Genomic DNA, 15,532 nt, shown 5'->3' with positions numbered 1-15,532 from the left:
CTTCTCATCTTGACCGTCCACTTTTTGATAATACTGATCTACGGTGGATGGAAGATCTTTCCTGGAGTTGACCGTTGGACAACAATGCTCTTCTTCTTTTTTTTTTTCTGTAGAAAAAACCGTAGCACTATCCTTTTCATCTTGACCGGTCCTTGTGTTGAAGATACTGATCTACCGTGGATTGAACGTCGGATAACAAAACTTTCTCCGAATTGTCCTTCGTCGACTTCCTTGAACCTTTCATCTCTCCCATAAAAGTTCCAGCTCACGATACACAGAGCCGATCGCCGGCTCGCTTCCAATCGGGTTAGAACTCATATACGGAACGAGGGCGGCCCGTGGAAATACATCGGTTCTTTCTTCTTTTTTCTTTAATAAAAAAATTTGCATTGCTTCACTTCACTTTTATTTTTATTTTTTTTACAAATAATATTCAAACTAGTAAAAATTCAGAATTAGACATCAAATCAACCCCCAACCAAGAAAAGATTTTTTTTACTAATTAGACAGAAACAAAAGCCATAATTCCGGACACCCTAGATCAGAACAAAGCGAACGATTTTGTGGAGAAGAAAGAATAACACACCCACCATTTGGGAGGAAATGCATAATTAGATTAAGAAAATGTAAAATCCCTGATACACCCACCAGCTGCAAATGCAAACGCTGAGCAGAACAATGGGTCTTGGTTGAAGAGAAATTCAATATATTTCGAAGAACAATAACAAAGGATTTCGTGGAATAAAAAAGTAAGGTAAGGTAACTGTACAAAAAGTTCCCATCTGTTGAATAAAAAAGTATTCTGCTGCCGCATAATAATTAGAGATTCAAATACATATATAACTAATATGATGTTGTGTGTAAAAAAATCCCACAAACACTATAATATAATAGGATGTTGCAGTTACCATTTCCTCTGGAAAATTTTAAATTCAGAAGAGTCAAGCCAAAACAAGTCAACAGAGGCAAATTAAAATGACCTAGACTAGATTATAGGAAAAAATTTCTTCTAGGTGGTGGCTCTCCGAGGCTTCTGAATTCGCATATTTGAGGGGCAAATTTTCTTATAATTTCTTATTTCAAGCTGCCTCGCGGCTATTTCTTCCAGCTTTCTGGCCGCTATTCCTTGCTTAGCTTCTTCTTTCTGCAAAACTCAATTATAATTTATATTACAAAAAACTAAACTCAAAGGCTAATAAAAACACTTATAAACATGCAAACAATTGAGTCTCTTGATCCACAGTCATTCAATAAATAAAAAGATTTCATGTAACCACATTTTTTTCACCTTTGCCATTGTCGTGTAATTCCCCCCAACCAGAAAACAATTCTCATCCATAGTGCAGTCTTGTTTATCCGAAATAGGTTCATAATCTCCAAAATCACTGAGTCATAAAAATGAAAAACCTTGTTACATAAATAATGTAATAGAACTCCAATGCACCATCTTAATGTTATTGATGAAAACACAAGAAATGTGAAAGGAAACTTACGGCGTAAAGCAGAAAATAAGCCAAAACCAATCAAGGTCTTTGATATCCACAGAATGAACAGTTGAATTTATGGTCTTGATCATATCTCTTCCTCCATCTCCAACAACAACTTGAAATGTGGTGATACAAAGAAATTGAACCTCGATATTTACATCGCAACAACCGGTCTTTACATGGAAAAAGTCAAGGTTCCCCAAATGAACTAAATACTCTGTCTTATAGTCACAAAATGGCCATGGCGGACTCGCAATCTCCAGGCCTTGCAATACAAACATTTTTCTTAGGGAGTACGCAATAATATCGTCATTACCTTTGTCCATACTAAAAGAGAATCCTATAAACTCATCCCCATGTAAGGCACATATAGTCTTGCCGACAACCACGGCCCTCCCATGGAAAGGAGCATAACGAATAGAAGTGTCAACTTGCACCCGATTCCATCGCTTTCTACTCTCATGAAAAGCAACGACATCGAAATTATTTTCTTTCCACCCACACAATGAAAACAAAATAACGCCATAACAAACAGCATAACCAGTTATATCCATATAGGTGTCATAATATCTATAAAATGGAAACGAAGGCATTTCCTCCCAAATATTCCGATCAGGATCATATCTCTCAAATGAGGGCTCCGAACTTAGTGGGAAGCATGATGGACTTGCAACACAATAAATCTTGTCATACGCAGACACAACAGTTGCTATTGATTTAGGAGCTAGGGTAGGAGGAATAGATGAATGTGTTAACCTATTATTGTTGGTGTCAATAATATATCCACCTTCCTGCATAAGAATGTATAATTTGGAGCGGTTGAAATTCCGTGCAGCTTGAATGCATATACCCTCACAGAACTTGGCAACAAGTCCAACCACTGGGGGTTCATGAGTGACTCCTGCTCCGTGTTTGAATTTCACTTCATAGATTGCATTAGAGTATTCGCGCCCATAAGAAGACACCAATAAATATACAGATCTAGTTGATGCATGCTCCCAATCCACAGGCAAGCTGCTGGACAGAGAAGAGAGATATGTACATCATTTAAATCAAGTTAATCTTTTCAAACACCTACCACCTACCTTAGAGTAAATTAATCTTTTCAAGCTGGACAGGCAAGCTACAGCATCTACTTTAGTAAGCACATACACGTATATATAGGCATAAATACAAACAAAACAGTAAGAATGCACGCATGCATCAATAATTTCCTACAAACTGCGAATGAAAGTATAGGAATAGATAATTTATCTGGTAGAAGCTGGTTATTTTTCCATGCAAGAATCTTCGAATAATTAAAGATGCATAACTTAAGCAAAATTCTCAGAGAAACTAAACAAAAATAAAATTGATCGAAAAACTTGAAGAAGAAAAATGCGAACCAAAGAACATCAACAATTTTACAGAGAAACAACAATTAAAAAAGAAAAAAAAATCACGAAGCAATGCACTGACCTTGGATAAAGCTTAACGGCCTCATGGTTGGGACTGCCGTCAATCACCGTGGAAATTGGAATGGCCGTCGTTACGTGTGGGATGGGGAGTAGTAAGCAAAGCTCCTCCGTTATTGATTTTGTCAAATCAAACAGTTGGCCCAGAGATTCCTCCATCTCCGGTATCTTTCCCAGAGATTTCTCCATCTCCAATATCTTGCCCAGAGATTTGTTCATCTCCCATATCTTGCCCAGAGATTTCTCCATCTGCGATATCTTGCCCATAGATTTCTCCATCTCCGATATCTTGCCCAGCAGATTATCTTGGCGTGAAGCCACATGGTCTTGACCCGAGGTGAGCTTAGCGGCGGTGGAAGGTTGAGACATGGTACCGGATGATAGGGCCTCTGCTATTGAAAAAATTCCAAGTTGGGCTGGGCAAAGGGAATGCCGCGGCCGTCGAAAATTCTGGAAATAAAAGATTGAAGGGCAGATGTTTTGTGAAGTCTGAATTGCACGGCAGATGAATGAACTAATTAATCTTGCTAGACACAGGAAACTCTCTTTTTATATTTTTTTTTTTATAGGAAGAAATAGGAAACTTATTATTATTATTATTTCTTTCTTTTTTTGGAAGATATAAACAGGAAATTTTTATTTATATATATATATTAGGAAGAAACAGGAAACTTTCGCATCAAACAAAAAAAAAAAAAAAAAGGAAAAGTTTTTTTTTCCTTTTTGGACTGAAGAAACAGCAAACTAACAAATAATATAGGAAGCATGAAAGAGACTTTCCCGCATATCGTAACACGCCCTTTCATGATGTTATGCTGCTTCCCAGTTTCTTTTTTCTTTGGCCTCATCTCATGTTACCCTTTTTATGATTTTTGGGTTTGTTGTTACTCGTTTTATGAGATTCGGTTTTGGGGCCAATTGAGTAAGTGATTTAGTTGAAACTCTACTATATAACAAAGGGGTTATGACTAATTATAATTTACCATCTTCCCTCCCTCCCTCCTGGATTTCTCTCACTCAGTATCTTTTTTCTGCTTCACTCTTGTTCGTTAATCAAAGGTGCCGCTGGACCTCTCTTTCAACTCCGTATCGTTTTTGCTTCTTTGTCCAGGATAATCAAAGGTAACATTATGCTTTCTCATATACAATCTAGTTTTTCTTCTTCTTTTTGAACATTGTGTAGTTTTTTTCTATTTGGTTAAGAGTTGTGCATCTCGGTCTTTTTAGGATCTTTTTTAAGCTAACAAACTATCCGTATTGCAAACTGATTTATATTGCTCTTGGTTGGTAATTAATATGTTTGCAAAGTTCTCTCAAAAAAAGAAAATATTTGCAAAATAATCTATAAGCCTCTTCCAGCTTCATATGCTACCTCTCATAAGCTTTCTCTCACGCATCTCTCTTGCAATTTACTTAAAATCCAGCCACTAAATTCCTTCAAGGATACTTTTTTGGGTTAAGAGATTTCACTAAGTTAACTAAAATAATAGAATTGTTTGTTTTGTATTTCGAAGAAAAACTGTTTTTTGAATTTTTTGTCGTGAATTTTCGTTGATGTTGTCCTTTATGTTGCATATCTACTAGTCACTCTTCCTTGCTTTATTTCCTTTTATTTATTTTTATTTTTATTTAAATGTATGTTAAATATTGTTTAAAGAAATTTATGAGTTTATAATTCATGTGTTGTTTGTACCGTTTAAATTTGTTGCTAATTTGATCATTTTAGGTTGCCTATTTTTTTGTTGTCGCTAGGTTTGTCTAATCACAGTTTTTTCTTGTATTTAGCCTGTTTCGAGTTTGTATCCGTTTCCAATGTCGGTCCCTCCTTAATTGTGTGTGTGTAAGGATATATGAGTTCGAGAAGAAAAAAAGAAAGAAAAAAAATCAAATAACCTAAATTTTAAGTCTTAAATATTCAGGTAATGGAAACTGACAATAATTTCTACGAATACGCCCAACATGAAGTTTGTAACAATGGCATAAGTACTGTTGTAATGGGTGCTCGAGTCAGCTTCTACATGTTTCACTTTGATTATCTTAGTGGAAAAAACTACTATGAAGGGGAACTTTACTCTAAGGAAGATGATCATGGAACACGTGTGACATTTTTAAATATGGGCGATGGGGAAGAATCCGAAAGGGCAGTTAATGAAAATTTTCATTTGATGACAAGAGTGTCTGATAGAAGAATTCTCCGACCATTGATGTTTGCATTTTGCAAACAAAAACCAATGGAAGATACGACCATTGATGTGGCTGAAATGGCAGCTATGGTGAAAGGTTGGTGGAGTTTGTGCTTTGATAGGTTTGACATGACACTATCTGAGTGGTTAGACAAAGTAGAGGAAATCGGTGATGCTGATAAGGTCGACTTGAATGATGGCAATGGATGCCTATGTGAATTCTGGCGTATTACAATATACGGTGAGCGTAATAATTATTTTTGTTTTAGTGCTGTTAATTTATGGTATGGTTAACTAATGTATCCCATGATTTGACAGAGAATTACTGGAGCAAATTTCTCACGTTCATGGATGTGGACTCTACCATGGTTCTTTGAGAGAACTGACCAATTACGTTTTTGCTGGCGATCAACTTAAACTAATAAAAATCGGAGGTTGTTTGGATAACCTTGATGAAGTTGACCAAAGTTCGAAGAAAATAAAAGACTTGAAAGATTTCCGGGACTTGTTGAAGGGGATGATGTGTCCAGGTTTTCAATGGCTTGAGCGAGATAATTTTTTTACTTGTTTTGACAAAGATACAGAGTTCAGGTAAGATATTTTGAACTATTTTTCTTGGTGAATTATATCTTGTTAAATGTGTTTATGACTTATGTTTTTCCTCTTTTCAGTTATACAAACTATGTAAAAAAGCTGGTGGACCACCCATTTTTATTGAGTCCCGTTGAAAGGGTGCGGTACTTGAGAAATACTCATCATGATCTTAGCCAATCTTCGCTCCTCAACTCTAGACTTGAGTTACAAGTGTACCAGAATTGGAACAGTTCGCCCAAGGATTTTGAGACGTTTCTGTATAAAGTCTATCGTTATCGTAAGTGCAAGAAGTATAGAGGTGCGTACCCGTCAGATCTTCTAAGGTTCATGCGTAATGTGTATGAACATTATAAGTCGTATGATCAAAATGTGACGGATGCCGATGTAGACGCTATTCTCAGAAGGCGTTGGCCTGGTTTTTTGGATCAAGTTCATATATTGACTTAGATTGGAGCTCACAATTTGGGAAGATATGATTTTGGTGGATGATGAGATGAATAGCTTAGCACAAGTATTTTCTTTGACTACTACAGTTGGATAACATCATGTTGGTAGAATATATTATTCTTTTTTTGGTGTGAACAATTGATAGAAGAAATTTTGATGTGCCTGGTTGTTTGCAATTATACTTTGCATTTAAGTTATTACGAGATAATTGTTTTCTATCATATCCAATCGAAGAAGAATATCACATGTGAAAAACTTTTAAGTTATTAGGAGTTATTGGCCCAACCAAGAGGGAACACCAAACATCTCTCGTGCCACAGCAGACTATGAGTCCATAAGACCTTTAGCTGGTTGTCAAATAGCAGACTAGACCTATTAAACTTGGCACCATTCATCTTAATCGAGAAGCTCGATTGATACTTCCATTAGTTAATTGTCATCCTGCTGTACTGTATGAATAAAAAGATTGAGAATCAAACGACTGTTACAGTTTATATTTCATGATCGTTGGTTTACAATTTTCTAATTCATTACAAGCGAACCAACGATCATGAAAATCAACTGTAAAAGAGAGACTAGGATTGTTCATGATATGAAAATATTGTAAATGCTACTGACTAGATAAGAAAATTATCAAGATGACTAAAGTGTCCTTTACATGGATCCAGGAAGGCAACAGTCTCAATTGCCTATGCACAGCCTTTTTTTTCCAAGGAAGCACTGTTCCTGGTATCCAGGATTTACACACACCTTATCCTTCTTTTTCTTTTTCTTTTTCTAAGGAAGCACTACTAGCTGTGTACTCCAGTACGAGTATACTCAGCCCTCATCAGCCTAGAAGTGCGGCCAGTTGCAATGGTTGCTTTTTTCGCACTCAAAAGCAAGATAAAACTTTCCACACTATGTACATATTGCCCTTAACAATAGTGTTAGTCCAACCACCACTATTAAAAAAAAAAAGGGGCAACACTCATTATTATTTGGTGATATTTGGTGACTAATGCAAGGGAGACTAAAGGCTTTAGTCACCAAAAAATGCTTTTTTTGGTGACTCTTGTAGTGCACCAAAGTTAATGTTCCACTCAACGAGCGTCGATCCAATAGATGCTTGCGGTGAGCTTGGATTGAACACGTGACTGAAGATATCTTCAGTCTGATACTCTTCCAACTGAGCTATCCCCGCAAATAATTAGTGCATCAATGAGGAATCGAACCCGGGTTTATATCGTGTCAAGGCAAAAATCATACAAAGGGGGTAAGAATTTATTGAATTACTCTCTTCTTTTCATGACAATTTTCCTTACATCTTTTATCAAAAGTATCTATTTCTACTAATCTTTCTATTGTTTGCTAAACACTGTTTTAAGGGGATGTCAACGAGAAAATTAGAATACACACCCATTGGAATCAATTTTTTGAAAAGACACCCATCGGAATGAATGAAATACCTATTGGCCCCGTTTGGTTCATAGAAAAGGAGTAGGGATGGCAAAAATTCCCATAGGGGCAGGTTCCCGTTGGGTTCCCAACCCTAATGGAGGGAGATTTCGGGGCTAAATGAGTATCGGGTATAGGGATCTCCGAACTTGAAAAATCCCCGACGGGTATGGGGAGGGGATGGTATTAGCGTCCCCATCCTCGAACCCGACCCGAAAATATATATGTTTATATTTAAATAAATATATAATTATAATATTTATGTTTAACCCTAAGTTAACTTCTCTCTCCTAACTCTTCCTAATTTTCTATGGAATTTCATATTGATGTGATTTTGAATAGTTGAGTTGAACTTTATAGTTAATTTGGATGTGTTTATGATAAATCTTTAAAAATTTTGTCCATTTTTGCTTCTTTAAAAAATTTTCTCTCTCCTTTGGGCTTTTCCAAAGTCTCTCAAAAATAAATCAAGTTAATTTCAGAAGGGTGCATAGTCGGGTTTTTTGTTCTGTTATAATAGTTGCGGAACTTCTGGACTTGTTGGTTATTCTCGACAGCCGTTTAGATAACCTAACAGAGCCTCAGATCTTCCCCGCGCTCGCTCTCCCTTTCTCTGAGCAGTTAGCAGCAACTGTACCAGCAAGAAACTGAACCCGCCCTGCACACGCATAGAAAAGAAAATAATTCAAAAAGCAAAAGCAATTCTTCACAAATTCATTCATAGACCATGAGCATCGAGCCTTTCAACAAGTACTCGTTCTTCAACTCCTAGGGTTTTTATGATCGATTTTATCAATTTACTTTCGCATTAAACCCTAGAGAAAATTAATTTTGTTTTCTGATTCTGTTTTTCTCTGTTTTCAATCGGACTTAGGTTAGTGAAGCTTGTGGGGAGAGCGTTCTACGACGACATTACCAAAGGAGATAATCAGCCCAAGACCGGCCGGAGCGACAATAGGGGAATCGCCGTGGTGGTGCTCGATGCCCTCTCTAGGTTTGGGATGTTAATTTTATTAGTTTTTCGAATAATGGAAATCTTTTAGTTTGAAACTTGAAAATTTAAGTCGAAGAAAAAAACACAATTGTAGAAATAGGGAATGAGAGAGTATTCGTAACTACTATTGTTGACTGAATAATTAGAGAGAAAATGTGAATTAGGGTTGGTGAAGTGGTGTAGTGAGCAGCTATTTTGGCTGAATTTGTTTGGTAATTTGATTATTTGATTGTGCCAAACTTCAAAAACTAGTTCAATATCCATACCTGTAATCATAAGCATTGCCATGAGTGTTTATGCAAAAATAAAAGAGATATTTCCATGTGTATTGCTGGGAGATGGCGTGTGTGTGTGCAAGCTCTTTTAGTTCATCATTTGCGTTTTCTTGCGGGTAATATTTAGATTTTTTTTTAATGCCAGACGACAATGGGTCAGAGAAGAGGATTTGGCAAAGGACTTGAAACTGCACTCAAAGCAACTTCGTCGTACTTTGCGATTTTTTGAGGAGGAAAAACTGGTCACCAGAGATCATAGGAGAGAGGTCATTTTGTTGATCTTAGTTATTGTGTTTTATTGTAATACTTTTTGGTTACTAGTTCGTTTGGTACATCTGGAACAGTTTTTTCATATCATCCTGCTTCAAAAATTTTAATTTATTTCAAGCAATGTGCTTGAAGACAAAGCAGGATATTAACAACATGGTATATCTTTTAGGTATCTTTCAATTGTTTGCACCTTTAATCTCATTTTAGGTTATACAAGATGATTCCCTTCCTCCATGCCGCTCCAATTCATTTTTCTAAAAAACAAGTCTTAATTAGTGTAGTTCGTGCATTGTGGTTGTCATAGTAATCCATTTGAGCTCCATTTGATGAATAATAGTTTTTTTCTTAACATATAGAAAGGATGAAGTCTAGTAATTTGTATGGAGCAAATCTTACTTCTTGTTGACGTTAGAAATGCATTAACAACGTTCCCTATTGTGATAATAACCCTTTATGTATTTCTATTCCTTATATCATCAACTTTGCAGACAGCTAAGGGTGCGAAGATGCATAATGCTGCTGTTGCTGCCACGATTGATGGGCTACCTGCAAAAGAAGGGGAAGAGAAAGTTAAGATGCACACTCACTCTTATTGCTGTCTGGACTATGCGCAGGTGGCTTTTATATATTTGTGTATATGTTTATACTTATTTTTAGCTTGATAACCGTAAACAAAATTAACGTTTAGTTCAATAACTAGATTGTGAGTGGAGCGATGTGGCAGGATAGGCAAAACGAACTTTTTGTTTCCTTTTTAAGAAAGGCAAAATGACCCATTTTTAGTTTTTCTTGTTCAAACTTCAAATTGACTATTCAATTTATCAGAGATTTATCAAATATTGGCTTCTATATTTTGTCAAGGCCTGAACTCGAATGTGTTTCAGATATCCGATGTGGTCAGGTACAGAGTGCAGCGTATGAAGAAAAAACTGAAAGATGAATTGGAGGACAAGAACACTGTTCAGGAATATGTATGCCCTAACTGTGGGAAAAGGTTTCAACTGTTTCTCCTTTTTCCTCTGTGTGTTTCTGTGTGTTCCTCATTTTGATACTTGAATTATGCATGCAAGCACAAATCTTTAGATACAACGCTTTAGATGCATTGCAACTGGTTTCTATGGAGGATGAGTACTTCCACTGTGAAAGTTGTAATGGGGAACTTGTGGCTGAGAGTGACAAGCTAGCTTCACAAGAAGTCGGAGATGGAGATGACAATGCGAGGAGGCGACGGCGTGAAAAATTGAAAGACTTGCTTCAAAAGATGGAGGTTTGTTTAGTTTATTTTTCCTTCTTCATGTTTTCTTATAATAACTATCTTAGAATTTTATTGTTCCCATTTTGTTTTCTTGAGTGTGATATGTGGTGTTCTATGACATATATTTGTCAATATGAAAAATGCAAGGAAACATTTAAACGAGTTAACTATCTGAAATTCAAAGAAATTTATTTCCAGACGGTTGTTGCAAGGCATTGTCCCTATCGTTTGGCATGGATCTTTTATGATCCATCTTGCTCACCTAAATAGATGTGTAGTTAACATGATCCTCTTAAGGACAAGTAATACACATGTTGATGATTGGGCTTCTAAAGCACTCCAATCTCTTGACATATGTAGGTTGTCATTCATTGCACTTGTAAACTCAAGGATGACTTTGCTGGTCTTCAGCTTGGCAACCACTGATTATTGCTAATTTTATATGGTTATGCTAGCATTACCATTCTTCTTATTTGTGTTTCTGCTTCTGTTGTCATTCGAGTTGATGTCTAACTTAAATTGTTGCTTGTTACCATACTTCATGTATATTCTAATGTGTCCATTCTTTTATGAGTTGATATGGTGAAATGGATGCAGGCACAACTAAAGCCTATATATGATCAACTTAATAGAGTTAAAGACTTACCTGCTCCTGAATTTGGAGGTCTCCAAGCTTGGGAAGCGCGAGCAAGTGCAGCTAAACGTGCAGAGAATGGTGAATCTAATGGCATGGATCCCTCCAAATCTTCTCATGGGTTGGGTTATGGTGGAACACCAATGCCCTTTCTTGGAGATACAAAGGTAACCCTTCCCTCCAGACTTTCAGTTGTATAATTTGTTATTATTGTTGAAATTATGTAGCTAGACCACTTATAAGCGGGGTGAATTGGCTTTTACCAAATTTTAATTTTACCCAATTCAATCTAGTTTAAAAACAAATAAATCAATAAGCAAGAAAAATAAAGTGCGCAACAATTTTAACGTGGAAAAACTCCAAGATGGGATTAAAAAACCATGAGCACTTCGCCAGGCAGAAGCAATCCACTAAGATTACTTTCATGGCTTTCCTTCGTGCTTATGTGGTAGTGAATGACTTTGCAGCTTTACTTGTATGTTAGGGAAGTTTTTTTATACCACTGGATGGCAGTTTTGACTTAAGATTTCTGAAGTGAAAGTGAAAGGTGTATTGATCAATTGGTAAAGGAATCTTCCTTCATGTTGGTCGTCAAGAAAAACGAATGTACTTTTCTCCAGCATTGTATGATCAGAGAACACCCTCGATAATTAGCCAAAGTTTGTGGACAGTAAACTAAATAAAACATGAAAATCCATGACACTTTAAGAAATAATGGGAACATAACTATCTTCTATCATCTTTTTTTTATATTAAAAAAAAACTATCTTCTAGTTGACGAAATAAAGCATAGAAACCAAACAAGCAAAGAAAAGATAAAATAACTAAAATTCAAAGCTAACACTACCCAAGCGAAGTTGGCTAGCCAACCCCACTTAGTCTTGGAATGCTTTGTAAATCAAGTTGGAATTCTTTGATAAAATTTTGGCTGGAACTTGGCAGGTTGAAGTTGACTTTTCTGGGGTTGAAGGCAAGGGGAAGGATATCAAATCTGAAGCTGATGGTGCAGGCCTAAAAGTTTTGCCACCTTGGATGATCAAGCAAGGGATGAACCTTACAAAGGAACAACGCGGAGAGGTCAAGCAGGAGGCAAAGATGGATGGCAGTGGCAGTTTAGCAGCTCCAGAATACTCAGAGGACAAAAAGTTTAATACTGAAAACAATGAGAAGAATTTACAGGTTTGTGCAATGATCTGTTTTCTTTCCTGCTTTGAGATGTCCCTCTCCCCCCACAAAAATAAAACAGGAAAAAGAAATCTAAATTAACGGTTTCTTCATTGTTTTATAGGATGAGTACTTGAAAGCTTATTACGCTGCTTTAATAAAAAGACAAGAAGAAGAAGAAGCAAAGAAAGCACAGGAATCCTCAGAAACACGTGTCTCTGATGCTCCTTCCGGAATGTCTCCTAGCCGTCAGGTCGGCATGAAATCAAAGCGTGATGAGGATGAAGGAGATGATAATGTGGACTGGGAAGAGGCTCCAATTACAGGTAAATGTTATTGTTTGGCAATCAGTGCTGAATTTCAGCTTGATCTTTAGTTTGAATCTTCATCCTCCTCTAATTCAGTTCATGTTAACAGCAATAGATGCGTTGATTTGTCATGTGTGTGCATATTCCCCTTTTTGATTCGCAGTTCATGTGTATATAGAAGTTCAATTGGTGACATACAATGCAATTGTGACAGATTCTTAATTAATGTGCTTGGATATATAGTAACTTATTTACTTTCAAAGAAATCTTTAAAATTTTGCCTGCTTTTGTGTTTGTGTGTGTGTGTGTGTGAGAGAGAGAGAGAGAGAGAGAGAGAGAGAGAGAGAGAGCTCTGGTCATGTGAGCTTGCTCTGTTGATGTGTCTCACATACACATATACACACACAAAAACTCTGACAGACTGCCACCTTTTATATCGTCAAATAAGTTAGCCACTAGCAACATTGGTATCTTGCTGATAATTGGATTACTTTTGCTGAAGGAATTTTCTTTTAATATATTATTCTACGTGAGTGTTCAATCTCCATTAGTTTGTATGAATTTGTGGTGTCCATTGACGTTGTTCCCTCCGTACACCCACTACAGGTAATGAAGAAAATTACAAGGTCAATGACTTGAATGTGGAAGCTGATGCTACAGCAGAGGCAGAGGCAGAGGATGAGGATGATATAGACTGGGAGGAAGGCTGAAAGTGCGACGACAGTATTACACACTTTCATGGGCTCGTCCCCATCCTTGGAAGAATTTGTATACATTGAACTTTGTGTTGGTACTGTTAGGATTTAGGACTGACTGCTGTAATTTTAGTGAAAATATCATCAGAATTAGTATAATTTATGGGAAATGTGTGGACATTCTATGCTTGAGAATTACAGAAATTGCTACTCCACTTCATTCCCTCGCTCAGAATTTTAAGTCATTTTCACTGCCCCCTGTTTTAATTTTTTTTAAAACAAAATGTGAAGTCAATTGTGGATTAAAAAATTTGTAAAAATAAAATTACCAATTGTGTAAGAATTATTATATATTTGACACCTATGGGTGGGGTGTTTTCTGTTGTTGAATTTGAAAGGGAGTGGTAGTACATAACATTAGTGGGTGGTTTTCTTTCTAAATCTCTTTTTAAGTTGGTAATCATCATTGTCGAATCTTTGAGATGGCCAACAACTCGTTTGAACTTTGTGCTTAAGGGGTTCCCAAAAATAGTGTTAGAAGTTAAAAATCTAAGGTCAATAATATCATCCAAGAAAAGTAGCTTAAAACATCAGCTACCCACGTGGTAAATAGTAGTGAGCATTAGATATATGAGTTGAAAAGAAATGTAACGAGAGGTTATCTGGCCATCTCATCTCATTTTGCGAAAAAAGGGAATTCAAAGTCCATGGCCGCTCCCGGAAGATATGCGAGAGAGAGAGAGAGAGAGAGAGAGAGAGAGAGAGAGAGAGAGAGTGAGAGAGAGAGTGAGAATGCCTTTGGAGGTCGTGTTTGCACACATAACCATATTGGATCTTTGTGTTTGGTAAATTGCCAGTATTGCAGTTGCTGGTCATTTCATGTCAAAAAAGTAAAGCCCTTCGTGCACAGGACAGGTGTATTATAATTCATTTAACATGATTATGGAATTCTTTAGAACGATTTACCAACAAAATGCGAGATTGAATTCCGCTAATTGGAGAATATTTAAAACATATTATAGGGATTTATAGTTTAAGTGATTAAGTGTTTATTCAGTAGTATCGGTAGTTGTGTGTTTTATTTACTTATATTCAAAAAGAAAACAAATAACCTATGTGTATAACCGAAAATTTCAATGAAGTAAATTCTACATGATGAGTTTTGCAAGATATAATGAGGCTCGCCTCAATGGAGAGAGGTATGAGAAAAAAGTTGAGTTGAGTTGTATAGTACTTTTTTAGGCAAACTTTTGTTGTTTAGCTAAAACTTGAAAAGAGGGTGATAAAGATAAAAAGAAAGAGTATAAGAAAAGGAATTGTTTTCTCCCATGTAACTTAGCGTGTGTTTAACATAATTACAGCATAAATGTAGCTAAGTGTGTGAATAAACAGTGGGTTGTGTGCATGATTGATTGAGTCAATTGTTAAGCTGATTCCAGATGGGGGGAAGACAGCTTCAAGGTCTGTGTGTGTTGTTCCCATTCCATCCTCTCATCTCAAGACTAGTTCAGGTCAAAATAAGCTTAGCTACCCCTTATGTCATATTTAATTTATAAAACATATATAAAGTGGAAAAACTTTGAGTCATTCTTCAAATTGGAATTGGGTCCATCTCATCAGGAGTTTAATTTTGCTAGGTTAATTGACAAAAGAAATCTCAAATTATGCAAATATCGCTTATCTAATATGCTCTTTTTTATAATACGAGCGATACAATGAAAAAGGATTTCTCACACACAGTACTAGCATGTTATAGGAGTTCGAACCTCAAACTACTGATCTACAAATCAAGAGTATTTTCCACTATATTAGACGATGTTGGCTTATCTAATATGTTCTTATATCACTTCCTCTCCTCCATCTCCATGTTAATTAATCCTGTTTTGATTAGATGAAGTAAATGTATATATTATTAATTAAAGGTGTGTTGGCCTAGCGTTGTGTAACAGTAATGTGACATAATGACAGCCCATATATTTTCATATTTCTTGGGTCACGGCAATATATAAATCAAAGTTTGACAAAATTTCACTTGAATGGCCCTAATTAATTGGTTACTTGAACGCAAAGGAAGTTTCATTGGAAGAAGAATGCTCGACAATGCTGCCCCCCCTCTCCGCATCAACTGGTCTTTGCCTTCCAAACCTTTATTTATTTATTGAAGCAATAAATAAACCACAATCTTCTGCTTCTTCTTCTTCTTCATCTTCATGTTGTTGCTAAGCTTGTAATTATTCTTCCACATTTTTGCTGTCAAAAACTTCCAAAACCCTCCAACCCCGCATTTTTATCTGATCAAATTCTCTCTTCTGTTATTTTTTCTCCATGCACTGCT

The 15,532-nt window shown here is 36.3% G+C and overlaps 2 protein-coding genes across 3 annotated transcripts; one reads left to right on the top strand and one right to left on the bottom strand.

The window, feature by feature from the left end:
• Positions 767–3,556, bottom strand: LOC109949382. Of its 2 annotated transcripts, none has more exons than XM_020564942.1 (4): positions 2,946–3,556; positions 1,494–2,504; positions 1,289–1,385; positions 767–1,144 (listed from the first exon to the last, which is right to left on the bottom strand). In XM_020564942.1, the coding sequence occupies exons 1-4, from the start codon at positions 3,308–3,310 to the stop codon at positions 1,010–1,012; spliced, it is 1,608 nt and encodes a 535-aa protein (XP_020420531.1). In that variant the 5' UTR covers positions 3,311–3,556; the 3' UTR covers positions 767–1,009. The 2 variants fall into 2 exon arrangements, with proteins under 2 accessions (XP_020420531.1, XP_020420532.1); XM_020564943.1 differs by having other exon boundaries at positions 1,494–2,501.
• On the top strand, positions 8,061–13,429 carry LOC18775929 (general transcription factor IIE subunit 1). Its single transcript, XM_007209920.2, has 10 exons — positions 8,061–8,352; positions 8,477–8,596; positions 9,017–9,137; positions 9,630–9,755; positions 10,026–10,135; positions 10,225–10,408; positions 10,994–11,197; positions 11,973–12,209; positions 12,319–12,520; positions 13,109–13,429. Exons 1-10 carry the CDS (start codon positions 8,330–8,332, stop codon positions 13,210–13,212), a joined length of 1,431 nt encoding a protein of 476 aa, XP_007209982.1. The 5' UTR covers positions 8,061–8,329; the 3' UTR covers positions 13,213–13,429.

Source organism: Prunus persica, chromosome G5 (genome assembly GCF_000346465.2).
Source record: "Prunus persica cultivar Lovell chromosome G5, Prunus_persica_NCBIv2, whole genome shotgun sequence".
NCBI lineage: Eukaryota > Viridiplantae > Streptophyta > Magnoliopsida > Rosales > Rosaceae > Prunus > Prunus persica.
The sequence above is the reverse complement of the archived record's forward strand: the minus strand, read 5'-3'. Positions and strand labels throughout refer to the sequence as shown.